The 27,351-nt window shown below is 67.2% G+C and overlaps 2 protein-coding genes across 4 annotated transcripts in view; one reads left to right on the plus strand and one right to left on the minus strand.

Annotated features, from left to right (window-relative positions):
- Positions 1-16,836, minus strand: part of CREB3L4 (cAMP responsive element binding protein 3 like 4) — a 75,017-nt gene extending 58,181 nt beyond the window's left edge. The window contains exon 1 of the mRNA XM_074938315.1: positions 12,535-16,836. Within this exon, the coding sequence (XP_074794416.1) occupies positions 12,535-16,542 (4,008 nt within the window). The 5' untranslated portion in view covers positions 16,543-16,836. The remainder of the gene's footprint in view (positions 1-12,534) is intronic.
- Positions 58-26,370, plus strand: DENND4B (DENN domain containing 4B). 3 transcript variants are annotated; one of them, XM_074938317.1, is made up of 28 exons: positions 58-64; positions 5,543-5,861; positions 6,412-6,664; positions 6,854-6,923; positions 7,616-7,785; positions 8,693-8,934; positions 9,104-9,170; positions 10,351-10,409; positions 10,606-10,750; positions 10,832-11,007; positions 11,312-11,412; positions 11,482-11,697; positions 11,777-11,922; positions 19,184-19,323; positions 19,402-19,525; positions 19,807-20,013; positions 20,161-20,289; positions 20,464-20,614; positions 20,777-20,935; positions 21,134-21,594; positions 21,862-21,984; positions 22,332-22,507; positions 23,019-23,169; positions 23,600-23,845; positions 23,960-24,065; positions 24,201-24,366; positions 24,668-24,732; positions 25,098-26,370. In XM_074938317.1, the coding sequence occupies exons 2-28, from the start codon at positions 5,563-5,565 to the stop codon at positions 25,241-25,243; spliced, it is 4,494 nt and encodes a 1,497-aa protein (XP_074794418.1). In that variant the 5' UTR covers positions 58-64; positions 5,543-5,562; the 3' UTR covers positions 25,244-26,370. The 3 variants fall into 3 exon arrangements, with proteins under 3 accessions (XP_074794418.1, XP_074794417.1, XP_074794419.1); XM_074938316.1 differs by lacking the exon at positions 58-64 and adding an exon at positions 155-224; XM_074938318.1 differs by lacking the exons at positions 58-64; positions 5,543-5,861; positions 6,854-6,923 and having other exon boundaries at positions 6,532-6,664.
- Positions 26,371-27,351: the final 981 nt, after the last annotated feature.

The raw sequence follows: 27,351 nt of genomic DNA on the forward strand, positions 1-27,351 counted from the left end.
GGGCGGGGCGGCGCCGGGCGGCCATGGCGGGAGCCGGGTAGCGGGGCCTGGGGGCCGAGCGCAGGTAGGGGGCGGGGCGTGACCTGGCCCTGCCCCTCGGGACCCCCGCGCCCCGCCCCCCGGAACCCCCGCGGCCCCCCCCGCGGCCCCCGCGCGCCCGGCAGGACCCGCCCCGCGGGTGCGGGGAGCCCCGGCAGCCTCCGCTCGCTGCCTCGGCGGGGCAGGTAGGGGCCGAGCCCGGGTCTGCGCGGCCGCGGGGCGCTGAGCGGCCAGGTGGGGGCCAGGGGGTGTGGGGGGGCAGGTAGGGGGCAGGCTAGGTGCAGGGGGCGTGGGGGGGCAGGTGTGGGGCAGGCCAGTTGCAGGGGATGTGGGGGGCAGGCTAGGTGCAGGGGGTGTGGGGGGGCAGGTGTGGGGCAGGCCAGTTGCAGGGGATGTGGGGGGCGGGCTAGGTGCAGGGGGTGTGGGGGGGCAGGTGTGGGGCGGGCCAGTTGCAGGGGATGTGGGGGGTAGGCTAGGTGCAGGGGGTGTGGGGGGGCAGGTGTGGGGCAGGCCAGTTGCAGGGGATGTGGGGGGCGGGCTAGGTGCAGGGGGTGTGGGGGGGCAGGTGTGGGGCAGGCCAGTTGCAGGGGATGTGGGGGGCGGGCTAGGTGCAGGGGGTGTGGGGGGGCAGGTGTGGGGCGGGCCAGTTGCAGGGGATGTGGGGGGTAGGCTAGGTGCAGGGGGCGTGGGGGGGCAGGTGGGGGGCGGGACAGGTGTGGGGCAGGCCAGTTGCAGGGGATGTGGGGGGCGGGCTAGGTGCAGGGGGTGTGGGGGGGCAGGTGTGGGGCGGGCCAGTTGCAGGGGATGTGGGGGGCGGGCTAGGTGCAGGGGGTGTGGGGGGGCAGGTGTGGGGCAGGCCAGTTGCAGGGGATGTGGGGGGTAGGCTAGGTGCAGGGGGCGTGGGGGGGCAGGTGTGGGGCAGGCCAGTTGCAGGGGATGTGGGGGGTAGGCTAGGTGCAGGGGGCGTGGGGGGGCAGGTGTGGGGCAGGCCAGTTGCAGGGGATGTGGGGGGTAGGCTAGGTGCAGGGGGCGTGGGGGGGCAGGTGTGGGGCAGGCCAGTTGCAGGGGATGTGGGGGGTAGGCTAGGTGCAGGGGGCGTGGGGGGGCAGGTGTGGGGCAGGCCAGTTGCAGGGGATGTGGGGGGTAGGCTAGGTGCAGGGGGTGTGGAGGGGCAGGTGGGGGGCGGGACAGGTGTGGGGCAGGCCAGTTGCAGGGGATGTGGGGGGCGGGCTAGGTGCAGGGGCTGTGGGGGGGCAGGTGGGGGCTAGGCCAGGTGCAGGTGCAGTGGGGCAGGTGACTCGGTCATGCCAGAAACCAGTTCCATGTTGGGGTTTCTGTAAAGACCAGCCCCCCCCACATGCCATGATGCGGTGCCCCAAGGGGGGGCACCAAACTCATTGCCCCCCGCCGGTGGGTGCAGGTTCGCCCCAGGCAGGGCGGCGGGTGGGTCTGTGTCCCTGTGATCTCTCCACCTTGGCCTGGCAGCGGGGGCTGCCCCATTGCCCGGGTGAGAGCTGCCACCCCTGGGGCCCCGTCCGTCCAGCCAAGGGGCAGGTGCAGCCGGGCTTTTTGCCCCGAGCAGGGAACTCTGTCCCTGTGGCCGGCTGAGCCCCTGCTCAGGGTGTGTCGGGGGGTTCCCAGGGGAGCTGGGCTGGGACGAGGGGTCTGGCTGGCAGCTTGGGATGGCCCCACCCACGCTGGTGCCAGGGCCTGGTCCCTGCAGCCCACCCCCTGGGTGGGTCCCCCCCGCACAGGCGGGCTCTGAAGGGTTGGGGTGGTTTCCTGTGGCCGGGGAGGGGCCGCAGCTGGACCCGTCGTTGCTCTAAGCCACCCCAGAGCCGTGCTGTTAGATGTACACGCGCCAGGACCACAGCCCTTCTCCGGTCTCGCCGCGGGGGCCCCCCCAAGAGGGCAGCATGGAAACGGGCCTTGAGCCGCCCATGCTGGATTTGGGGTGCCGCCCCGCCCCTCCCCTCCGCAGGGAGCTCTCGGCTTCCTCATTCTGAGTTCTGCTTTGGCTGGCAGCTGCCTCCTGGTTGCAGTTGCGGACAAGAATGGAAAGTCCCACTCTCCCTGCCTGGCCTGCAGGGAGGCTGGCAGCCCCTGCCCGCAGCCCCTGCCTGCGGCAGACGGGATCCGGCGGGTCCCTCCGGAGCAGCGAGGAGGTGGTGGTGTAACGTGCTGGCCAAGCAAAGGTGTCTGTGCGTCTGCAGAGCAGGTACAGCCCTGGCCAGGGGGGCGAGCTCCCCGCTGGCCCCGAGGGGCCTCCCACTCAGGGGACGGGGAGCGTGCTGTCTGTGGCCTGGGGGCTAGTTAACGACGGCTGTGGTGTCCTGCCTCCCAGCCCCCCTTGCTCTGACTGCTACACCTGCTCTTCTCCCAGAGCAAGAAACAGAGCCCAAGGGAGAGTGGGGTTAAAGGCACCTGCTGCTGTCCTTGACCCCTGGGCTCCCCTAGCTGTGGGGCAGGGTGTCCCCGAAGCGGCAGGTGCCAGGCAGGCCAGGTAGTGGTGCGCTCAGGGCCGGGGGGCTGAGCTGTCTGGAACAGGGAGGATTGTGCATTATTTAGGCAGCGCTGGCAGCAGATCAGAGGTAAATACGTCTGTGCAGCTCCCAGCACTGCGGGAGGCCTCTGGGCTGTCCCCACGCAGCCCTCGGCCTGTCTGGTGCATCCGCCCCGGGGCTGTGCCCGGCCTCCAGGCAGCCTCGGTTAGCGCCACCTCTCACGCCCCGGGCAGGCCTGGCCTTTGCTGTCCCCTGGGGTGGGGCTGGGGTGGGTGCAGGGTCCTGCTAGGGAGGCCTGGGGGCCGAGCGAGGCAGGTCAGCAGGGCCCCTCCTGTGGGGCTCGGTGGGAAGCCCTAGGTCTGTGCCAGAGTGTAGCGAGTGGGGGGCTCCCCACTGAGCCCCCGAGTCGAGATGACCTGCCAGGCTGGCTGGGTGGTGGGGGGGATGGAGGTTGAGCCACAAGTTGTGGGGGTAGATTTTGGGGGGGCAGCAGGGGCAGTTTCTCCCTGGCCTGCATTATGTTACAGGAAGCTAAATTAAGAGCCGCCTGAATCTCTTCCTGCTGCAGCATGAGCGATCACATGGGCCGGGGCTAAATATAGGGCGGGTGGTAGCTTGGCAGTGCCTGTCACTGGGGGGCCAGAGCAGGGCAGGCCAGTCCATGACATGCAGCACTAGGGGCATGGGGGGTCTCGGGGGACAGTGTAACACCCCCCTGCCCCGCTGCATGGGCGAGCAGGTTATATGATCTTCTCGGGGGGCAGCTGTTTCCCCCTCACTCACCCTGTGCCCTAAACCCAGGACGGGCTGGGGGAGCTGCTCAGAGCGGAGGGGTGGGATCTAGACCAGCAGCAGGGTACCCTGGTGTGGGCTGGGGGCAGCTGTGCCCCAGAGAGGGAGATAGGGGGCAAGAGCCGCTGGGGAAGTTGGAACAGGTGATGTGCTCCCCATCCTGGAGCAGCATCTCTTCCCTTGTGCTGTGCCGGGCCTGAGGGGCGCGTTCGTGGCCCTTTGCTGGTGAGCCCTGACATGGCCCTGGCTCCTCTCCAGGTCGCCCCTGGCGTAGGGGGGTCCCCTTTGGGCCCCGTGCCTCCCTCGCCATGGTAACCCTACTGCAGGAGCTGGGTTGGTTTAGCTTTTCGCCTGTGCCGTGTCAGGGGGCTGCCTAGTCTGCCAGCTGTGAGCCTGCCCCCCGACAGGAGCTGGCGGCCGCAGTGCCAGGGTGCCCGTTACAGGGAGAGAATGAAGTATTGTGAGCAGGGAACTGGCTCCCACTGGCCTGGTGTGACCCTGCTGGGGGCATGCGGAGCAGCTGGGGGACCCGGCTGGTCGGGGGCTGTGCCAGGGATTGGTTTGATTCACCCAAAGGACCCTGCATCCAGGATCCCAGGAATTGCCAGAGCGAATCTGACCAGGGGCCCAGCCAGCCAGGTTTCCCCCCTGCCCCGCCGGGGGCTGCTACCAGCTGCCACGTGGATGGGACAGGAGTCCCTGGTTTGGGGTACCCTGCCTGGGAAGGATGTTTTCCCCTGTGCAGGCCTCAAGCCCTCAGAAACTGCTCTCCGCTGAGTGCCCTCCCCCTCCACCTAAGAGCCTTTCCTGAACCCTGCCCAGCTCTGGGCCTCACTGGGACCTTGTGGTAGGGAGTTCCTCTGGCTGCTGGTGTGTGGTGTGAAATGGGGCTTCCCTCTCTGGGTTGTAAGTGTGTGCATTCCGGTGCTGCTCCATGAGGCTCCCCTCCCCGGACGGTCCTGTCCGTTCCCAGACAGGAACCAGCGTTGGGTGCAGTGACCAGAGGTGGGCGCCCCATCGATTTGGAACACAGCGTGACCCGGGCTTCTCGGTTCTCTTCCATCTCCGTCTGTAACCCCCCATCACACCCCCCGCCCAGTCGTGCACCTGCATCGGCCATGACTAACCCCGTTCGCCCTGTGCCAGAAGCAGAAACGTGCCCTGGCGCCTTCAGCCTCTTCCTTCCCCTTTCGGGTCTTTCCCTGGGAACATTCTTCCTGCCTCTGAGAGTCTGTGACTTTCTCCCTGCCGGGGTGTGTGTGTGTGGGTCACTTGGGGGCCCAGCAGCTGGCCGGGGCGGGGCTCTTGAGCGGGAAGCCTGCGTCAGGAGAAGGGGGAAGGGAGAAGGGAGGCTGGGGCTGCCACCAGGCCCTGGGCAGAGCCCTGTCTGGAGTCCTGGAAGGCCCTGAGAAACCAGGAGTGCTGTGGGGATCCCGGGGCGGGAGGGGTCACCCCCCAAAAACCTCACGGGTCCCCCTGATGTTCCAGCGGGTGACTTGATGTCAGAGCCGGCCTGGGCCTGAGCCGGAAACAGGAAGCTGCCTCCCTTCCTCCCGGCACTTTCGCTCTGTCAGCTCAGCCCCGAGGGCTCAGTGGGTCGCGCCTCCCAGGTACCCTGGGTTCTCAGACTCTGCGCCTAAATCAATCCAGCTTGGCCCCGGGGCAGCTCCTACCCAGCCCCTCCCTGTCCCATATCCCCCCAAACAGCCTCCTCTTCTGCCTTCCCTGCCCCAAACAGCCCACCCCACCCCTTTCCTGCCCATAGCCCCCCAAACAGCCCTGCCCCCATGCTCCCTGTGACACCGCCCCAGCGCGTCCCCTTCTTCCCCCGGGGAGGGAGCAGGAGCAGCTGCTCCCATTGGCTGCTGGCAGCCTTGTTTCCATGATGTCACCATACGGCGTGTTCTGTCCTGGATCCTGTGGCTCCTATTGGCCACGCTGGGCCAGCCTCTGTGAGGTCACCTTGTGGGTCTGTTGTGGGGTCTGGTCCCCCCCGCTCCTCCCACATGGCGCCGTCCCCCCCCAGCCTCCACCCCTCCCCCTTGACGCCATCCCCCGCGGGCCTCCACCCCTCCCCTGTGGCGCCGTCCCCCCCGGCCTCCGCCCCTCCCCCTTGGCCCCACGCCTCTGGGGCTGTCCCTCACCCCTCAGCCTGCCATCCTGGCCCTACCCTCCTCCCCGCTGATGCCCTCCTGCTCCCTCCCCAGATGCCGTGAGCCCCGCTGCCATGGCGGAGGAGAAGCCGCCGCAGCTCGTGGACTATTTTGTGGTGGCCGGCTTGACCGACTCCTCCAAGGCCTTGGAAGAGGAGAGCCAGCAGCCCCGGCCGGCCCGGCCCAGCGAGCCCATCACCGACGTGGCCGTGGTCATCCGCTCGCAGGGCGAGGACGTGCCCCAGGGCTTCACCTGCATCGAGAACAGCACGTCCGGCCACCCCGTGGACCTGAATGCCACCCTCCTCAACAGCCCCCAGATGTACCTCTGCTACAAGCGGGGCCGCGGCAAGCCGCCCCTCATCGAGCTGGGGTGGGCATGGGGGCCGCGCTCAGCCCGTCTCTGGGAGCCCCGTCCCCTCCCCAGGGCTGGGCAGGGCTCCTCCCCCTCCCCACTCCTGCTGGGCTGGGCCCTTCCCTTTCCCCTCCCCAGGGCTGGGCAGGGCTCCTCCCCCTCCCCCTGGACTGGACCCCTCCCCGCCCCGCTCCTGCTGGGCTGGGCCCTTCCCTTTCCCCTCCCCAGGGCTCCTCCCCTCCCCTCCCCGCTCCTGCTGGGCTGGGCCCGGCCCTTTCCCCTCCCCAGGGCTGGGCAGGGCTCCTCCCCCTCCCCCTGGACTGGACCCCTCTCCTCCCCGCTCCTGCTGGGCTGGGCCCTTCCCTTTCCCCTCCCCGGGGCTCCTCCCCCTACTCCCTGGACTGGACCCCTCCTCTGCCCCCTCCTGCTGGGCTGGGTCCCTTCCCCTCCCCAGGGCTGGGCAGGGCTCCTTCCCCTTCCCCTCCCCCTGGGCTGGGTAAACCGCTCTGGGTGTGGGGTGCCCCCACCCCCAAAGCAGTGCCTGCTTAGCCCCATCCATCCCCGGCAGGGTGCACTGTGAGGGGAAGGACCGCCTGAAGCCGGGCTACGAGATCATCCGCACGACGCCCTACAGCCGCTCTGCCAACCTCAGCTCGGGCGCCGCCAGCCACCAGCGCACCTTCCTCACCTACCGCCGGGCCGCTGAGTCCCAGGGCCACGACACCCTGGGCATCACCGACATCTGCCTGGTCGTGCCCAGCAGGGGGGAGAGCACGCCTCACGCCTTCTGCCGGGTGGACAGGAACCTCAGCGCTGGCGTGGTGGGTCCTGGCGGCCCCGGCTCTGGGCAGGGAGTGAAGGCAGCTGGGCCAGTGCCGGGCAGGGGGGCAGGGCAGAGCTGTGCTGGGTTCTCTGACCTGGTGCCAGCTGTCCCTCCCGGGAGGAGGCGGGGCGGGTCCCTCTGCCCTGTGCCGCAGCCCCACTGACCCTGCTCTGCTCTCTCCTCGCAGTGGGGCCCGGCCGTGTTCCTTTGCTACAAGATGGCCATGTCCAAAGCCAACACCCTGGTCTACGAAGCAGGTAGAGCCCCCGCTGCCCCCCAGCCTGGGGGGAGGGGAGACCGGGCCCCCGCTGCCCCCCAGCCTGGGGGGAGGGGAGACCGGGCCCCCGCTTCCTCCCCAGCCTGGGGGGAGGGGAGACCGGGCCCCCGCTACCCCCCCCAGCCTGGGGGGAGGGGAGATGCTGTGCCCCGAGCCTGGGGGGAGGGGAGACCGGGCCCCCGCTTCCTCCCCAGCCTGGGGGGAGGGGAGACCGGGCCCCCGCTTCCTCCCCAGCCTGGGGGGAGGGGAGACCTGGCCCCTGCTGCCTCCCCAGCCTGGGGGGAGGGGAGACCGGGCCCTAGCTGCCCCCCCAGCCTGGGGGGAGGGGAGACCGGGCCCTAGCTGCCCCCCGAGCCTGGGGAGAGGGGAGATGCTGTGCCCCGAGCCTGTGGGGAGGGGAGACCTGGCCCTAGCTGCCCCCCCAGCCTGGGGAGAAGGGGGAAGCTGTGCCCCCAGCCTGGGGGTAGGGGAGACCTGGCCCCCGCCAGCGACATGTAGTGAGGACCTGATGGCACCAGGTATGGGGTGGGCAGGAGCAGTGCCAGCACTGCCAGCTCCCCTCACTCCACCCTCCAGCTCTGCCAGTGCCCCTCACTCCTGACCCACAGCCCCTGCTAGCCCAGACCCCCTGGTTCTCCTAGCGCTCTGCGTGACGTGCGTCTCTCTCTCCAGGTCTCTTGAGCCGCTACCCTGAGCAGGACAGTGAGTCATTCCCACTGCCCGACTCAGTGCCCGTCTTCTGCCTGCCCATGGGGGCCACCATCGAGAGCTGGCCCATCAACACCAAGTACCAGCTGCCCGTCTTCTCCACCTTTGTGCTGACTGGGGCTTCAGGGGACAAGGTAGGAGGGTCTGGAGGGGGAGAGATGGTATTAAGGGAGGGGGCCTGGGCCATCCCAGTGGGTTGGAGTCTCTGGGGACCTGGAACGGGGTGAACAGCCCAGAATCAGGGGGTCCTGCCTGGCTCCAAGGCAGAAGCTGCAGGCTCACTGTGTGGAGGCTCCTCCTGTTGGTAGGTGAACGAAGGTGCTGCTTACCCTGCCCCGACCTCCCCTCCTCCCCCCATGGCCCGGGACTCCCTGCCCCATTGTCCCCTCCCCCCGTGACCAGGACCCCCTGCCCTGTCATCCCCTCCCCCCGTGACCGGGACCCCCTGCCCCATCGTCTCCTCCCCCCGTGACCGGGACCCCCTGCCCCAACATCCCCTGCCCCATCGTCTCCTCCCCCCGTGACCGGGACCCCCTGCCCCATTGTTTCCTCCCCCCATGGCCAGCCCCACCCCTGCCCTGTCCCCATACCCGGGGCCTCCACCCCATTGTCGTCCCCTCATGACCGGGCCCCCTGCTCCATTGTCTCCCACCCCTGCCCCCCAGTGGCGCTGGAACACTTTTTACAGTGTGGGTGCTGAAAGCCAGTGGGCCCACTCCCGCCCCCTTACTCCTGTCCGTGCCCCCCTCCCCCCATTCCCCGGAGCCGGGGCCGGGAGCAGGGCCATGGCTCTGGGACAGGGCCGGGAACACAGACAGAGGTAAGGGGCAAAGGCTGGGACCCTATGTATGGGGCTGGAAGAAGAGTCCCTGGGGCTGGGCCGGCAGCAGCGGGGACCCCGTGTGCAGACTCCAGGTGTGGGGCCGGGAGCAGAGCCCTGGGTGGCGGGCAGGACCCCCACAAAAACTGGGGGTGCTGCAGCACCCCCGCCCCCTAGTTCCCACGCCTGTGGCCTCCCTCAGTGACTGGGCCCCCCGTCAGGTGTACGGCGCTGCCATCCAGTTCCATGAGGCCTACCCGCGGGAGCGGCTGTCGGAGAAGCAAAGCCTGCGGCTGGGCCTGCTCAGCGTGGTCGACCGGTGCCCCATCGCCAGCAAGTCGGTGCAGACTCGCCGCAGCATCTGCGTCCTGTCGCACTGGCCCCTCTTCGACGTCTTCCGCAAGTTCCTCATGTTCATCTATCGCTACTCCATCTCGGGGCCCCACGTGCTGCCCCTGGAGACGTGAGCGCCGGGGGGCCTGGGGCGATGGGGGGAGGGGCTGGGGGCGATGGGGGGTGGAGACCCCAGGGTGGATCTGCAGGGAACGGATGGTGGGTAGGAGGAAAGTCCCCCCAGTGAGAGGGGCTAGGGAGCCCCCACCTCCCTCTCTGACGGGCTCTTCTCCCCCCAGGCACGTCTCCCACTTCATGCACAACGTCCCCTTCCCGTCTCCGCAGCGACCGCGCATCCTAGTGCAGGTGAGTGGCCCCTGCCCTGGGCAGATGCTCTTCTGCTGGGGCTGCTAGCCCTGCCCTGGAGTCAAGGCGTCCCCGGGCGATGCTCTGGAACTGCTCCCTACAAAGCCAGTCAGGACTCGGGTGAAGCCTCCTCTCTGGGAGCAGCCTGTCCCCAGGGCAAGAAGCTCACCCGGCTTCCACCTTCCTGGGCCTGACCTGGGAGCATTCAGCCTCCTCTGCCCCTCCGTGCGCTTCCCCCAGCCAGTCCGCCCAGGCAGGGTCCTGGGGAAGCCAGAGGGTTCTGCCCCCCGACTCCGCAGTCAGACGTGACTCTCAGCCAGCCAGTAAAACAGAAGGTTTATTAGACGACAGGAACATGGTCTAAAACAGAGCTTGTAGGTGCAGAGAACAGGACCCCTCAATCATGTCCACCTTGGGGGGCAGGGAGGCTAGACCCCAGTTCTGGGCTTCCCTCCATTTCCCCAGCCAGCCCTAAACTGAAAACTCTCCAGCCCCTCCTCTGGCCTTTGTCTCTCTCCCAGGCCAGGAGGTCCACCTGATCTCTTTGTTCTCCACACCTTCAGTTGGCACCTTTGCAGAGGAGGGGCCCAGGTCATCGGTTGCCAGGAGACAGGGTGTCGGCCATTCTCTGTGCAGACACCATCACACTGGTTCTCTAGGGCTCGGCAACAGTCACACCCCCTGATCCCACCACCTAGATACTTAAGAAATGCCATGGGGAAACTGAGGCACCCACACAGTACTCAGAGAAAGCATAAAGAACATTCCCGCTTCGTCACACCTGGCCCCCTGGCCCTGGCCCTGCTTTTCTCCATGCTGGCCACTCTGCTCACATTTGGCCTTCAGCTGATGTTTTGGGTCAGTGATTCCCAGCCCATGTCTATGAAAGCCCAAGGCTCCTGTGAGCCCCCCAAATCCCTGCCCCAAGGCTGTCCCTCACCCTGCCCCGCACTCACACCCATCCCTGCCCCCTGGGCTGCCCCCTGCTTGCCCGCATCCCTGCCCCCTAGGCTGCCCCTCGCTCCTCCCCATCCTTGCCCTGGGGTTTCCCCCTGCCCTCACATACCGCTCCCCTTCCCTGCCCCCTGGGCTGTCCCCCGCCCCATCCCTGCCCCGGGGCTGCCCCATGTCTGCCCAGGGTGAGAAAACCGACCATGCCGTCAATCTCGTCTCCCCCCAGATGTCTCCCTACGATAACCTGCTGCTGTGCCAGCCTGTGTCCTCCCCGCTGCCGCTCAGGTACAGCCCCCGGGGCGTGGTCGGGGCATCCTGGGGGGTGCTCATGCCTTGTGGGGAGGATTAGGGGCTCAGGATCCCTTTGGTGATTTGGGGGGGATGGGCAGTGGCCGCTCTGGCCATGGCTGTGTTGTGGGTGGGGGAGGAGGGGGTTCTGTGTTGTCTGGATGCTGCATCCTCTCCCCCCTCCGCCCCACAGCGGAGCCAGCTTCCTGACCCTGCTGCAGAACCTGGGCCCCGAGAACGCTGTCACGCTGCTGCTGGCCGTGCTGACCGAGCAGAAGCTGCTGATCCACTCGCTGCGGCCCGACGTGCTGACCAGCGTGAGCGAGGCGCTCGTCTCCGTGAGTCTGGCCCAGGGGTGGGGAGGGCAGTGGGCTCGCCCCCTCGGCTCGCTGACTCCTCTCTCCCTGCCCCGCCCCCAGATGATCTTCCCGCTGTGCTGGCAGTGCCCCTACATCCCGCTGTGCCCGCTGACGCTGGCAGATGTGCTGTGCGCCCCCGTGCCCTTCATCGTCGGCATCCACTCTAGCTACTTCGACCTGCACGACCCGCCCCGCGACGTCATCTGTGTCGACCTCGACACCAACACCATCTTCCTGTGAGTTGCCCTGGGCCCGGTCCCCGCCCCAGCCATCGCTCTGGGAGAGCGGGCCCCGGGCGTCCGTATTCCTGGGCATGTCCCCAGGGGGAACCCCGGTATCCTGCCTGGTCCTTGGCCGGCCCTCCCCTAACGCGGCCCTCGCAGCGCCGTGCGACGTGGCGTCCGCCCCCGCTCCAGCCCAGAAGCGGCTGCGTCTCGGTGCTGGGCCGGGGAGGGTGAGCGGGGGGCCAGGGCAGCCCCGTAGGAGGCGCTAACGGTGAGGGCAGCCCGGCTTTGTGCTTGTCTCTGTCTCCCCTGCCAGGAGTGAGGAGAGGAAGCTGCTGTCGCCCCGCTCACTGCCCCGCCGGCCCTGCAAGGTGCTGCTGGCTGCACTGCACGCCCACTTCCAGCAGCTGGATGAGAGTGAGTGGGGAGCTGGGGGGGTTGGCGGGGCGTCTGGGGGGGCTGTGCTAACCCCACTGCTCCCCCCAGTGTACAACAAGCCGGTGGAGGAGGCGTCGCTGGAGTTCCTGCTCACCGACTACGACCTGGTGTACGGGCGGCGCAAGCAGCTGGAGCTGGAGATCCAGGCCTCCTTCCTGCGCTTCATGGCCTGCGTGCTGAAGGGATACCGCTCTTTCCTGCTGCCCATCACCCGGGCGCCCTGCGACACCACCCACGACTCCAGCAGCCTCTTCTTCCTGCAGGGTGAGGGGGGCACGCCTGGGGGGAGGATGGGGGGAGGGGGCTGAGCTCCCATGTGACCCCCCTCCCCCATCCCCCCCAGGTTTCCTCAAATCCCGGGACCGCGCCTACCACAAGTTCTACGGGCAGCTGCTGCGCACGCAGCTCTTCACGCAGTTCATCCAGGAGTGCTCCTTCGTCAGCGACCGGCACGCCTGCCTGGAGTTCTTCGACACCTGCGTCGAGAAGGTGACGCCCCGCCCCGCCCCGCCCCGAGCGACGCTTGCCCCTGACACCCCAGCAACGCCCCGCCCTAGCAACACTTGCCCCTGACGCCCCCAACACCCTGCCCCGGCACCCCAGCAACACCCCGCCCCTAGCAACACCCCGCCCCTGACCCTCCTAATTCCCTGCTGTCACGGAGTGTGGGGGAGTCCAGGCCCTGCACCCCTCTTCCTGGGATTCACTGAGACTCTCAGCCAGCCAGTAAAACCGAAGGTTTATTGGACAACAGGAACACAGTCCAAAACAGAGCTTGTGGGTACACCCAGGACCCCTCAGTGAAGTCCTTCTGGGGGAGCAGGGAGCTTAGACCCCAGCCCTGGGGTTCCCTGTGTTCCTCCACCCAGCCCCAAACTGAAACTAAACCCACCGAGCAGGTTCCCTGCTGCAGCCTCCATCCACATTCCTGGGCAGAGGTGTTACCTCCCCCTCCCCCTCCTGGCTCAGGTGACAGGCTCTCAGGTCTCCCGTCCCCAGGGCACATTCCCAGGTCAACACTCCCCCCTCCCTGCTGCGTCACATCGTCACATCTCTCCCCCCTTCGAGACTGAACTGAGCGGGGTCACTGTGACCAGTGACCTGGGGAAGTTCGGGGCCCCCTCTCCGGGACAGCGCATCCGCTATCAGGTTGGCACTTCCCTTCACGTGGACCACGTCCATGTCGTAATCCTGCAGGAGCAGGCTCCACCTCAGGAGCTTGGCGTTGGCTCCTTTCATCTGGTGCAGCCAGGTCAGGGGAGAGTGGTCGGTGTAGACGGTGAAGTGTCGCCCGAAGAGATAGGGCTCTAGTTTCTTGAGGGCCCACACCATGGCCAGGCACTCCTTCTCGATGGCCGCGTAGTGTTGCTCCCGGGGTAGCAACTTCTTGCTCAGGTACACGATGGGGTGTCTCTCCCCCTTTTCATCCTCCTGCATTAGCACCGCCCCCAGTCCCGTGTCGGAGGCGTCGGTGAACACCACAAAGGGCTTGTCAAAGTCTGGGTTTGCTAGAACTGGGCCACTGACCAGAGCCTCCTTCAGCGCCCGGAAAGCCTCCTGGCACTGCTCGGTCCAGACCACCTTGTCTGGCTTCCCCTTCTTGCATAGCTCAGTGATGGGGGTGGCTATGGCGCTAAAGTGGGGCACAAATCTTCGGTAGTATCCTGCCATCCCAATAAAGGCTTGGACCTGCTTTTTGGTGTGGGGAGCGGGCCAGTCTCTGATCACCTCCACCTTGGCCGGTTCCGGCTTTAGGCGGCCGCTCCCCACCCGATGGCCCAGGTAAGATACTTCAGCCATCCCCACCTTGCACTTCTCCGCTTTGACAGTCAGCCCAGCCCCCTGGAGTCGGTCCAGCACTTGTCTAACCTGGGACACGTGGTCCTCCCAGGTCTGGCTAAAGACACAGATGTCGTCAATATACGCCACGGCAAAACTCTCCATCCCCCTCAGGAGCTGGTCCACCAGGCGCTGGAAGGTGGCCGGCGCTCCCTTGAGGCCGAAAGGCAGGGTCAGAAACTCATAGAGCCCCAGAGGGGTGATAAAGGCCGATTTCAGCCGGGCATCTGCATCCAGCGGCACTTGCCAGTAGCCCTTTGTAAGGTCCATGGTGGTAAGGTACCGAGCTCCTCCCAGCTTGTCTAGGAGCTCGTCCGGCCTGGGCATGGGGTAGGCATCCGATACAGTGATGGCATTGAGCTTCCGATAGTCCACACAGAACCGGACTGACCCATCCTTTTTGGGGACCAGCACCACCGGCGAGGCCCAAGGGCTGGCCGATGGCTGGATCACCCCCAAAGCCAGCATGTCCCGGACCTCTCTTTCCAGGTCCTGAGCAGTTTTCCCTGTGACTCGGAAGGGGGAGCATCTTATCGGCGGGTGCGACCCTGTCTGCACCCGGTGGACAGTCAGATTAGTGCGTCCAGGCTGGTTGGAAAACAGCTGTCGGTACGGATGCAGCACCCCCCTGACCTCAGCTTGCTGGGCAGGGGTGAGCTGATCCGAGAGGGGGATTGTTTCCAGGGGGGAACCAGCTCTGGTCCCAGGGAATAGATCTACTAAAGGGTCATCTCCCTGCTCCTCCCACTGACCACACACAGCTAACACCACATTCCCCCTGGCATAATATGGCTTCATCATATTCACATGGTACACCCGGCGGTGGTGGGCCCGGTTCGACAGCTCCACCACATAGTTTACCTCATTGAGCTGCTTGACGACCTTGAACGGGCCCTCCCAGGCGGCCTGTAGTTTGTTCTTTCTCACGGGGATGAGAACCATCACCTGATCCCCGGTGGCGTAGGCACGGGCCCGCGCCGTGCGGTCATACCAGACCTTCTGCTTCCTCTGGGCTCTGGCCAGATTCTCCCTGGCCAGGCCCATGAGTTCAGCCAGTCTCTCTCGGAAGGTCAGGACATACTCCACCACTGACTCTCCATCGGGAGTGGCCTTCCCCTCCCACTCGTCTCTCATCAGGTCCAGGGGGCCCCTCACCCTCCTTCCATATAACAGTTCGAAAGGCGAAAATCCGGTAGACTCCTGGGGCACCTCCCTGTACGCGAACAGCAGGTGAGGTAAGTACTTGTCCCAATCCTGCGGGTGCTGGTTCATAAAGGTTTTCAGCATCATCTTTAGCGTCCCGTTAAACCTCTCCACCAGCCCATTGGACTGGGGGTGATACGCTGAGGCCCAGTCATGCCGGACCCCACATTTCTCCCACAAGCACCGGAGCAGGGCCGACATGAAGTTGGAGCCTTGGTCTGTCAAGACTTCCCTGGGGAACCCCACTCGGCTGAAAATGGTCAGGAGCGCATCTGCCACGGTGTCTGCTTCAATGGAAGCTAAGGGCACTGCCTCGGGGTAGCGGGTGGCGAAATCTACCACCACCAGAATGTATTTCTTCCCCGACCGGGTCGTCTTGCTGAGAGGCCCCACGATGTCCATGGCCACCTTCTGGAAAGGCTCCTCTATGATGGGCAAAGGTCTCAACGCCGCTTTCCCCTTGTCCCGGGCCTTCCCCACCCTCTGACAGGGGTCACAGGATCGGCAATACTGCCGGACGGTGGTAAAGACCCCGGGCCAGTAAAAGTTCTGTAGCAACCTCTGCCGGGTGCGCCGGATTCCCTGGTGCCCTGCGAGGGGGATGTCATGGGCCAGGGACAGGAGCTTGCGGCGGTACTTCTGGGGGACCACCAGCTGCCTCCTGATCCCACAGGACTCCCCTTCCCCTGGGGGAGCCCATTCTCGGTACAGGAACCCCTTCTCCCACAGGAACCTCTCCTGGCAGCCTCTCCTCATGGTCCGTCCCTCACTGAGGTCGGCCAGGTCCCTGAGCTTCTGCAAGGAGGGATCTTTCCTCAACTCGGCCTGGAACTCAGCGGCTGGGGAAGGGATGGGGCCCGGTTCCCCCTCCGTGGCCAGGTCTGAGGCCGCAGCCTCTCTGAGCCGTGCCCCTCGGCGCTCCCTCCCCACCCGAGTAGGGTCTCGCGCCTCCAGTGTGGTACCCTCCCCAGGGTCAGGTCGCAGTGCCCCTCGCCGGCTCTGGCTACGGGTCACAACCAGGGCGGTCTGGGGGTCGCTTGGCCAGTCCTCTAGGTCTCCCCCCATCAAAACTTCAGTGGGCAAATGGTGGTGTACCCCCACATCCTTGGGGCCCTCCTTGGCCCCCCATTTCAGGTGTACCCTTGCCACGGGCACCTTAAATGGGGTCCCGCCCACCCCCGTCAGGGTCAGGTAGGTGTTGGGCACCACCCGATCTGGGGCCACCACCTCGGGCCGGGCCAGCGTCACCTCCGCGCCCGTATCCCAGTATCCATTGACCTTCCTCCCATCCACCTCCAGGGGAACAAGGCACTCTCTCCGGAGGGACAGCCCCGCACCCACCCTGTAAACCGAGCACCCTGAGTCCAGAGCCTCCAGCCCTCTGGCGGGGCTGGCTGGGGGTACTCTTCCCTCCTGAGCAGGTGGCAAACTGGTAGCCCCCCTTTCCTGGGTCGCCTGCCCCTCGTCCAGCTGAGTCCCTACCCAGTTAACCCTGGGTAGGTTGGGTCTGCTCAGTTTGTCCCTGAGCCCGGGGCACTGGGCCCGTACGTGGCCTCTCTGGCCACAGTGATAGCAGCTCAGGTCACGTTGGTCCCCTCGAACGGGTCGGAGGGGCCCGACACCAGGCGTTCCCCTTTGGAGGGGGTTCTCCCTATTTCCCCGCTGGGAGGCCCCATGGTGGCTCTCTCTCTGCATCGGGGGGGGCCTGTTCTTTTGGGACTCCTCCCGGCTACCCCCTGACCGACTGTTCACAAACTCGTCGGCCAGCTGCCCTGCATGCTGGGGGTTCGCGAGCTTTTTGTCCACCAGCCACAGCCTCAGGTCGGAAGGGCACTGTTCATACAGGTGCTCCAGTACAAACAGGTCAAGCAGGTCCTCTTTAGTTTGGGCCCCCGCTGTCCACTTGCGGGCATATCCCTGCATCCTGTTGACCAGTTGTAGGTAGGTGACCTCAGGCGTTTTACGCTGACTCCGGAACCTTCTCCGGTACATCTCGGGGGTCAGCCCAAACTCACGGAGCAGAGCCTGTTTGAACAGTTCATAGTCCCCTGCCTCTGCCCCTGTCATCCGGCTGTAGACCTCCACGGCTTTGGGGTCCAGTAAGGGGGTGAGGAACTGGAGCCTGTCTGCAGGGTCAACCCTGTGCAGCTCGCAGGCATTCTCAAAGGCCGTCAGGAAGCTATCTATGTCCTCCCCCTCCTTCCGCTGGGCCAGGAAGCACTTATCAAAGCTCCTTGCAGTCTTGGGTCCCCCCTCACTCACCGCAGCCGGGGCCCCACTGCTCCTCAGCCTGGCCAGCTCCAGTTCATGCTGTCTTTGTTTCTCCTTCTCCTGCTGCTCATGTTGACGTTCCCTCTCCTTCTCCTGACGCTCCCTCTCCCCCTCTCCTTCTCCTGACGTTCCCTCTCCTTCTCCTGACGCTCCCTCTCCTTCTCCTGACGCTCCCTCTCCTTCTCCTCCTGCTCATGTTGACGTTGTTTCTCCTTCTCCTCCTGCTCATGTTGACGTTGTTTCTCCTTCTCCTCCTGCTCATGTTGACGTTGTTTCTCCTCATGTTGACGTTGTTTTTCATGATCCTCCAGCTCCCTCATTTTCCTCTCCCTCTCCCATTCCAGCCGCATCCGCTCCAGGGATGGGGAGCTCCGCTGGGAGGATCCCCTGCTGGCTGCTGGGGTCAGGGGGCCCTCGGTATTCGCTGGGCTTCCCACAACCCCTCCCCCAGGCATAGGTAGGAAGGGTCTCGGGGTGTCCTGGGCAGCAGTCTGACCCCTCCCAGCCTGGTCAGGCCCCAGGGCCCACGCTGCGTCCGCCGGGCGGCTTCCCTCAGGGACAGGGATCGGGTCATCCAAGCGATCCCTCTCCTCCAGCTGGGCAATCAGCTGTTCCTTGGTGGACCTCCCGACGCGCAGCCCCCTCTGCCTGCACAGCTCCACCAGGTCGCTCTTAAGGCGTTTAGCGTACATCTCCCGGCTGGCCACTCGCAGGCCGGGCAGCTGTCCACGGTTTCCAGGAAAAGCCCCTAGTGTGCCAGTCCTTCTTGAGGTCACCACCTCTTTGCCAGGGTCGAGTTGCAGACTCCTCCGCCCCTGGGACCGCTCGCTGCAATCCCCCGGGGGACCCTGTTACTGCAAAAGTCCTTCTCTCTGGTCACACACTCCCAGGGGTTAACCGCCCCCTGAAACCGTCTCTCTCTCTGAATCTTCAGCACGCCTGGTCCCCGTCAATCCCCCTTCGTTTTACTGTTCCCCAGTCACTTACTGCAGGAAGCGCCGTTCACGGGGTGCAGTAGATCCCACCGCTGCCACCAGTTGTCACGGAGTGTGGGGGAGTCCAGGCCCTGCACCCCTCTTCCTGGGATTCACTGAGACTCTCAGCCAGCCAGTAAAACCGAAGGTTTATTGGACAACAGGAACACAGTCCAAAACAGAGCTTGTGGGTACACCCAGGACCCCTCAGTGAAGTCCTTCTGGGGGAGCAGGGAGCTTAGACCCCAGCCCTGGGGTTCCCTGTGTTCCTCCACCCAGCCCCAAACTGAAACTAAACCCACCGAGCAGGTTCCCTGCTGCAGCCTCCATCCACATTCCTGGGCAGAGGTGTTACCTCCCCCTCCCCCTCCTGGCTCAGGTGACAGGCTCTCAGGTCTCCCGTCCCCAGGGCACATTCCCAGGTCAACACTCCCCCCTCCCTGCTGCGTCACATCGTCACACCTGCTCCTGGTCCTCCTGGCCCATCCTTAGCAACACCCTGTCACAGTCCCCGGGCGATGCTCTGGAACTGCTCCCTACGAATCCAGGCAGGACTCGGGTGAAGTCTCCTCTCTGGGAGCAGCCTGTCCCCAGGGCAAGCAGCTCACACAGCTTCCACCTTCCTGGGTCTGACCTCGGAGCCTTCAGCATCCTCTGCCCCTCAGCCAGTCCGCCCAGGCGGGGTCCTGGGGAAGCCAGAGGGTCCTGCCTCCCAGCTCCGCAGTGAGACGTGACTCTCAGCCAGCCAGTAAAACAGAAGCTTTATTAGACAACAGGGACATGGTCTAACATGGAGTTTGCAGGTGCAGAGAACAGGACCCCTCAGCCGGGTCCATTTTGGGGGGCAGTGAGCCAGACAACCCCGTCTTCACTTCATTCCTCGTCTCCAGCCAGCCCCAAACTGAAACCCTCTCCATCCCTCCTCCTCTGGGCTTTGTCCCTTTCCCGGGCCAGGAGGCCACCTGATTCCTTTGTTCTCCAGCCCTTTTACTCTCACCTTGCAGGGGGGGGAAGGGCCAGGCCATCAGTTGCCAGGAGACAACACCCCACCCCTAGCAATGCCCCCCCCCGCCCTTAGCAACATGCTGCCCCTGACACTCCTAACAATGCCCCGCCCCTGCCCCCTGATGCCCCTAACTCCCCCTCCCTCCACCCTGATGACACCCCCCCTCTGGCGCCCCCTGCAGTGCCTCGCCCCTCCACCCAAGGGCTGTCCCTGCAACTTGCTCAGCCACAGATCCTGCTCACCCCCACCCCCAGGCCCCATCCCATGCGGCTGGGGGGCCTGGACCAGGCCACTCCTGTGACTGAACTGGGCGGGGGCTGAGGCAGCTCCCGGATCAGGGCCAGTGTCGGGGCGGGGGGGCAGACCAAGGCGGCCCTGTTCTGGGGCAGGGAGCTCCCAGCTGGGGGGTGTTCTGGGGGACATGCTGGCCCGCCCCGAGCCGCCCTCCCCTCCCCAGGTGCAGGTGGATCTGGAGAAGGCCGAGGACACGCCCCTGATGGAGCTGGACGACTCACACGGCAGTGAGCACACGGTCTTCATCATGCCCCCCGAAGAGCCACTGGGCCCCGATGGCGCCGAGCTGCCTGCGCTGTACTGGTGAGACCCACCCCCCCAGCGCCCCAGTCCCCCCCATATCCCTAGCCGCCCCCTGACACCTCCTCTCCTCCCCCACAGCTATGACAGCTTCCCTGTGCTGCGGTCCGAGCTCTTCGAGCGCCCCCAGGACCAGCTGGCGGCTCTGCTGTGCCAGCCCAAGAGCAGCGCCCCCAGCAGCCCCGCACCGCGCAGGACCAAGCAGGTGACAGCCCAGGCTCACTAGTGCAGCGAGTGGGCTGGGCTCAGCCCTCCCTGCAGGGAACACCGGGAACGAGCACCGGGAACCAGCCCCTGGGGGGGTGGCCTGTCCTTGGGGGAGCTGGGGTGGGGTGCCAGGCCCTGGGTGGGTGGCGGAGGCCTGTCCTGGGTGGAGTTGGGTGGGGCCTGATCTAGGCGGAACTGATGGGGTGCCAGCCCCCTGAGGCTGTGGGGAGGCCTGTCCTGGGCAGAGCTGGCGCCCCTGACCTGGCTGTCCCCCCCCAGGAGATGAAGATGGCGCAGCGGGTGGCACAGAAGTACTCGTCCATGCCCGACATGTGGGCGCGGTGCCTACTGGGGCACTGTTACGGGCTGTGGTTCATCTACCTGCCCACCTACGTGCGGGCTGCCCCCTCCAAGGTGCGGGCGCTGCAGACGGCCTACGAAGTGCTGAAGCAGATGGAGAGCAGGAAGGTGGTGCTGCCAGACGAGGTGTGGACCCCCTTGCCTCCCGTGCCCCAGCACCAGCCCCCTGCGCCCTGCCCACGTGACCCAGCAGTGCCCACCCGGCTGACTGCACGGGGCGGCACCCGGGTTCCCCCACCCCCCTCACGGTGCCCTGTGCTTCCTGCCCCCCAGGTCTGCTACCGCAGCCTCATGCAGCTGTGCGGGCAGTATGGCGAGCCGGTGCTCTCTGTCCGCGTCCTGCTCGAGATGAAACGGGCTGGCATCGTGCCCAACACCGTCACCTACGGCTACTACAACAAGGTATCGGCCTGGGGCGGGCGGGCCCTGAGGGCTGAGGCGGGGGGCTCCCTCTGGTGATGCTGTGCCCTGGGGGCGAGAGCCTGGCGGTGTCTGCTGCTGGGGGGGGATCATGGGGGGCCCCCTCCCCCGATCTCCCAGGTAACCCGTGGCCCCGGGGGGCTCGTTCTCTTGCAGGCCGTGCTGGAGAGCAAGTGGCCCTCGGGCACCCAGGGCGGGCGGCTGCGCTGGGCCAAGCTGCGCAACGTGGTGTTGGGCACCGCCCAGTTCCGGCAGCCCCTGCGGCAGCGGCAGCTGGAGAGCGAGGCCCACGGCAGCACCCTGCCAGGTGTGTGGGGCATGTGGGGTGGGGCCGGCCGGGCCCATGGGGCGAGGCTAGGGGGGCCAGGCAGGGCAGGGGTGGGGCTGGCCGGGGTGGGGGTAGGGGGGCCGGGCCCCTGGGGCAGGGGTGGGGCCGGCAGCCCATGTTCTCTCTCCCCTGGCTGTGCAGAGAACCAGGGCCCCCAGCCCCGCCCCAGCCTTCAGCGCCAGACCACGTGGGCCGGGCGCAGCCTGCACGAGCCCTTGCCGGGCCCCCAGCTGGCGAAGAGCAACAGCGGCACCTTCCCCTGCAGCGAAACCTCCGCGGTGGAGACCGGCGTGGCCCAGAGTGAGTCGCAGCGTGGCGGGGTGGGGCAGGGAGCTCGCCGGGAGGGGGTGGGCAAGACGAAACCTGGGGGCAGGGCCCCTGCTCAGGGACTAGGGGTGTGGGGGTCACCGGGCTTGGGGGATGTGCTGGGGTTCGGAGCTGTGAGGGACCCGGCTTCGCCCCCCCCACCCGCCCCCGTAACCCTGTTTTTCCCCCCAGTGATCAAGGCCCTGGGGGTGCTGGAGCCCGGCAGCGACTCATTCGTCGCCCTCCCCCCCGGGCTGCGCCAGCTCCTGGACGGGCCCGGCAGCTCGGAGGACGGGAGTCTGTCTGATCTCAGCTTCCAGACGGACGAGGGCGACCGGCCGGCCCCGGACAGCGCTGAGGTGCAGCTGAGCCTGGGGCCGGGCGCCCGGGGCTCCAAGCCGGGCCGGCGCGACGAGAACCACAACAGCCTGGGGGGGACGCCGCGCCGGGGGCTGGCCGCCAAGCTGCAGCAGCTGCTATCCCCAGCCAAGCGCCCCTCCCTGCGTCACACCGCCAGCGTGGAGCAGCCCAGCCCCCGGTGGGACGCCGGCTCCCTGCGCCGGGCCTCGGAGCAGACAGAGCCCCCGCCGCGCAAGAGCCCCGTGGAGAGCCTGCTGCACCCCCACGAGCGCCCCGACTCCACCGCCTCAGAGGTAGGGGCTGGGACGCGCCTCCCACTGCTCCTGGGCGGGGGTTGGACTGGGGGGACCCTTCCCCATAGCTGCTGGGCTAGGCCTGTGGGCAGGACCCCCCCACACCCTGCTCTGGGGCTGGGGGTGTTGCACTCCTGGAACTGGCAGGGACCTGGTGCCCCTGCATGAGCTGCTGGGCTGGAGACCTTGGCATGGGTGGGAGCAGCATCAGCGTCTCCTGCGGGGAGCTGGGGGGTCCCCTGGGGCTCACGTCTCCTCTCCCCCCAGAGCTCCGTCTCCCTGGGCAGCGAGTTTGACCTGTCGGACACATCGCTTGGCAGCTTTAACCTGCGCAAGTCGTCGGATCCACTGCCCGAGGCCTTGGCCGGGACGGAGCTGCCCCCTGTGGAGGTGAGGCCCCCCCCCGACCTGCCCTAGGCCTGGGCTGGAGAGATGAGCCCCCCCGGGACCTGCCTGAGGCCATGCCTGCTGGGTGGGAGTCCCCTGGGGCGAGCTGGGGGTAGGGGTGCGGCTGAGCCGAGTTCCCCCGCCCCCTAGGGCGAGCTGCGGGGTGGGGGTGGGGCTGAGCCGAGTTCCTCCCCCGGGGGCGAGCTCGCGGTTGGGGGTAGGGGTGGGGCTGAGCTGAGTTGTCCCCCCAGGGCGAGCTGCAGGGTGGGGCTGAGCAGAGTTCCTCCTCCCCCTCCCCCCCCCACAAGCTGCGGGGAGGTGGTGGGGCTGAGCTGAGTCCCCCCCCGCAGATCCGGCTCTCCAGCTGCTCGCGGTGTCAGGCATGTGGCTCCCTGGTGCACGACGAGGAGGTGATGGCCGGCTGGACGCCCGACGACTCCAACCTCAACACCAGCTGCCCCTTCTGCGCCCGCCCCTTCGTGCCCTTGCTCAGCATCGAGATCCAGGACTTCCAGCAGCCCCCCAGGTCAGACCCTGCCCTCGGCGGGAACCTCCTGCACCCCCCGCCCTCATGGGCGTCCCCCTGTACTCTCCCTGTTCTTGTAGGGGACACCACTGCAGCCTCACACCCGTGGGGGACCCCATTGCAGTCCCCCCACCCTCAGGGGGACCCCCCTGCAGTCCCCCCCCCCATTAGGAAACCGCCCTGCAGCTCTCCCATCCTTGGTGGGGGGAATCCCACTGCCGCGCCATGCTCTGCCCTCTGAAGTCTGGGGCGTGGGGTGACTTGGGGGGGTGATAGGCGGGGAATCTCGGGGCGGGGGATGGCCCGGGGGGCGGGCTCACATCATTCAGGGGTCTGGAACCTGCCTTGTTCTGGGATCTCGCCGGGCGCGCCGTCGTTATGGGAACCGTCGGGTGGCGACCGCCCTTGGGCGGGGGCTGGCTGATGGGGGGGCTGTTAGGGGGCCGTGTCCCCCCAGGCGCGGGGGCTGGTGCCGAGCAGCCCAGCAGTAACCAGCTCCCTCCCTCCCCAGCCCCTCGGAGTCTCCCCAGAGCCGCGGGGAGCAGCCGCCAGCTGCCCGAGGCCCGGTGCTCAGTGACCGCTCCCAGTGCCTGGCTCTGGACGAGGCCGAGCCGCAGCCAGGGGACCCCCCGTCGCTCTGCAACGGCTGCGCGGACTCCTCGGTACGGCCCCCCCATTCCCTGCCCCATCAGTCCTGAGACCGGCCCCCTGCAGCTGAGCGAGGCTCCCTCCAGAGCCGGCCAGAAGGGGGCGCTGCGGGCACTGCCCCCAGAGCCCCACAGTCCTGACTCCGCCAGGCACCTGGCTGCACTGCCCAAGGGTTACCCGCCCCTGCCCGAGGGAGGGCTGGGACTGCGGGGCGGGCAGAGCTGGGCAGGGGGCTGTGGCCCGGCAGAGGGGCATGGGCAGAGCTGGGCGGGGGGCTGGGAGAGGGGCGTGGGCAGAGCTGGGTGGGGGGCTGGGAGCCTTGGCCCGACAGAGGGGCGCGGACACAGCTGGGCGGGGAGCCATGGCCCGGCAGAGGGGCGTGGGCAGAGCTGGGCGGGGGGCAGCCCGGTCAGTGGGCCCTGAGTGCAGCCCGTCTCCCTGCAGGGGCCCGGGGGCCCTGCCCCACGCTCGGAGCTCGTGACCTTCGCCTACCTGAGCCCCCTGGTGCTGCGCAAGGAGCTGGAGAGCCTGCTGGAGAACGAGGGCAGCGAGTTCCTGGCCCAGCCGGAGCTGGTGGACAGCCATCCCATAATATACTGGAACCTGGTCTGGTATTTCCGGCGCCTCGGCCTGCCCAGCAACCTGCTGCAGCTGGTGCTGGCCTCCCAGCACGTCAGGCCCACGCCCCAGGTACGGGGCCTGCGGGAGCGGGAGGGGCACCTGCCCCGTGCGCCAGCGAGCAGCCCGGGAGCTGGGGGGTCCCCCCCTGGTTCTGACCCGCACCCCCGCACGTCTCTCTTGCAGGTCCAGCCCCTGGAGGCCCCCCCGGTGTGTGTGCGCCTGCTGTGGGACGTCCTGACCCCAGACCCCCACAGCTGCCCCCCCCTCTATGTGCTTTGGAGGATCCACAGTGAGTAGCTGGGGCGGGGGCACAGGGGTGGGGTGGGGGAGGGTGCTGTGGGTCAGCACGGGGGGCTTGGGGGGGTGTCTGTGGGGCTTGGGGCAGGGAACGGCCTGTGCAGTGACCCCCACTCTCTCCCCACAGGGAACAGTGCTGCCCGGCTGCAGTCCTGGCGCCATCCCAGCAGCCCCTTCTCGCTGGCCTTCCTGGAGGCCGTGCTGAGCCATGTGGGGCTGGGCGAGATGCATAAGGCCATCGCCCTCTTCCTGCAGACCCTGGCCGTGGAGCCCAGCCCCCCGCCCCTGCAGAGGTACCGCCCCCGGCTCCGCCCCCCAGACCCTGCGGGGGTACCGCCTCGGGTCCGCCCCCTGCCTCCGACTCCGCCCCCTGGCCTGCAGAGGTACTGCCCCTGACTCCGCCCCCTGCCCCACCCCCTGGCTCTGCCCCCTACAGAGGTCCCCCGCCCCTGGCTCCGCACCCTGGCTCTGTCCCCTGCAGAGGTACCGGCCGCTGCGGCTCTGCCCCTTGTTCACCACTCTGCCCCCCTGTGCTCTCCCTCTCTCTGCTCTGTCTCCCCCACTCAGTGTCACTCTCTCCCCGTCCTCCTGCAGGAGCATTTACCGGGAGATCCTCTTCCTCATGCTGGCTGCACTGGGCAAGGACCACGTCAACATTGGTATGGGGCTGGGGGGGCACTGGAAAGAACAGGGACTGAGAGGAGCCTGCGGCCGGGCCCAGTGGTGGGGAGGAGGGGGGGATACTGGCCTGGCTGGGCAGGGCGCCCCATTTGGTCCGCGTGGGTGTGGGGGAATACTGGGCCAGCCGGGCCCATTGGTCTGTGGGGGGAGATATGGGTCCAGCTGGGCCCATTGGTCAGCGGGGGGGCAGATAGCAGGCCAGCCGGGCCTATTGGTCTGAGCCAGTTGCGGGGGGGCACCACACTCGCTTGGCCTGTGGAGGGGCTGGGGGACCCGGGGTGCACGGGTTGGCTGCAGGCTGGGCCCCGGGCCCCTCAGTGCCTGATCCCCGTCTCCCCCGCAGCCGCCTTCGACAAGAAGTACAAAGCCGCCTACGCCAAGGTGGCCAGCAGCCTGGGCAAGGAGGAGCTGACACGGCGGCGGGCACAGCCACCCAGCTCCAAGGCCATCGACTGCCGCCGGAGCTTCGGCGCCACCCTGGAGTGCTAATGCCAGGCCGCCCGGGAGCCCAGGACCCCTCCCCCCAGGAAGGAATTTGGGGACTGAACTGGGTCTCGGTGGGGGGGGGGAGCGAGCAACTCCACGGCAGGCGGGGGGCAGGGCATAGCTGATACCAAACCATATGCCACCCCCACCTCCCCCGGGGGTTCTTCTGGGAGCCGGGGGGCAGCACTTGGTGCCCTCTGAGCCAAGGCAGAGTCAGGTGGGACCTGGAGAGCCCCTGCTGCCCCCGGCACTTCAGCCAGTCCTCCCCCTGGGGGCCGTAGCTCTACATTGCCCCCCCCGCCCCCTGGGCTGGGAGGAGAAGCAGGGGCAGCTGCTGCCCAGCCATAGGGCAAAGAAGTGGGGGGCTGGTCGGGCAGGGCCGAGATCCTGCTCTGGGCATAGCCCAGCCCCTCCTGTGCTGACTGGACTGGGGCCTTCAAGGCCCTGCTGACGGCAGCTCTCAGCGGCTGCCCGTGCTGGAGGGATGGGAGGGGCCCCAGGAGCCACGGGTATGTTTTGGGGGGGTCGGCACTGCTCAGCCTGGCTGGTGGCTCCCCCCAGACCCCGGTGCTGTTTGGAGCCAGACACTGGTAGTGAACCGGCCCCGCAGACGGGTGAGCATCCGTCCAGCCCACGGCTCCTGCATCCCCAGAGCTCTCTCTGTTTTTGGACACTGTCCTGGGGGGGTCCCCCGGGGCACGGCCCCTCCTCCAGGGCAGTTGGTGGTTGGTTTTTTTTAACGTCAGTGTTAATATATTTTGTAATTTATTTATTCTCCCCGTGGCCACCGTTAGCTTGTGCTGTAACCGCTGTGCTGGTGAGCGGGTGCCATGCAAGCCGGGCCCCACGACCCCCTGCGTGCCCCCGGCTGGACACCCTGGGCTGCCGTGGGGCTGGGTCATTGTGCACTCCCCTTCTCACTCATGCCTGCCCAGGAAGCTGTTTCTCTCTCCCCTGTGGCTGGGAAAGGGGCAGTAGGCACTGAGGGGGAGGGGACGCTGAGGGCTCCCCATGCGCTGGTGCCTGTGCCCCCCCATCTCTGGGGTTCAAACTGTGCAATAGGGCGTCACCCCTTCCCGACCCCTTTGTTTCGTTTGGGTTTTTTGTTGGGTCTGTAAATAAAACCGCTTCAGTATTTTCTCTGCCTCGTGGTGTAGGGGTGTGTGTGTGTGTGTGTGGGGGGGGGGGTTGCAAGGAGGCAGCCTCAGCCCCTCTCCCCCACACATCTGTCTCTGCCCTGCCCCTGCCCCGGCTCTGGGTGGCCGAGAGGAGCCCCCATGGCCGAAGTGGGGTGTGGTGGCGAGGGGCAGCGTGGGTCTGGGCTGGGCCTGCCCCCCCCCCCAGCATCTGATTGGCTGCCTTCCCCACTATCCTGCCTCCCTGGGCAGAGCAGCCAATCAGAGCAGCAGCAGTGTGAGGCTGAGCTGGGAGGAGTTTGGGGGAACAGCAGGAGCCAGGCAGGGAGGGTGGAGCAGAGCCCCTGTTCGCAGCAGGGGGATCCCGGGGGCTGCTGGGGGCAGGGAGCTGGGCGCTCCATGCCACAGACTGCGTGTGCAGATCCCAGCTGGGTCCTGCCGGCGCCTGCCTGGGGGAGCGGCAGGGCTGTGATCGTCACCCCTGCTGTGGGGCGGGGGCTCAGACACCGAAAAACCAGGACGGGCCCTTACCAGCATCTCATGAGCTCTGAGGCCTGACTCAGGGCTTGGTGAGACCGCCCCTCTGCCCAGCTGGAGGCATTCAGTACCACAGGGCGCCCCAGGCCCCCCTCAGCGCTCGCCCCATCTCCCCTCCCTGGGGCTTTCCCCGGGCACCTCTGACTCCCAGCAGGTGCCCCCCATCACCCCGGCTTGGAGCAGCCTGGCCCCTGTCCTGTTCTCACAGCCCCTGCTTGGCAGAGGCCCGTGGCCTGGGCAGTGCAGAGCCCGTCCCAGCCCCACAGCGAGGGGCGCATGTGCTGAGAGCTCGCGGGGCTCTGCAGCGAGGTTCACAGCACCGACAGCCGTACAGGCCCCGGCGCATTACAGCTGCTGCGCTCTGGCCGGGTTGTGTCTCCGAGCCCGGCTGGCTCCTTTCGCGGCTCCAGGACTGGCCGAACCTCTCTGCTACTGCCA

Source organism: Natator depressus, chromosome 24 (genome assembly GCF_965152275.1).
Source record: "Natator depressus isolate rNatDep1 chromosome 24, rNatDep2.hap1, whole genome shotgun sequence".
Classification (NCBI taxonomy): domain Eukaryota; kingdom Metazoa; phylum Chordata; order Testudines; family Cheloniidae; genus Natator; species Natator depressus.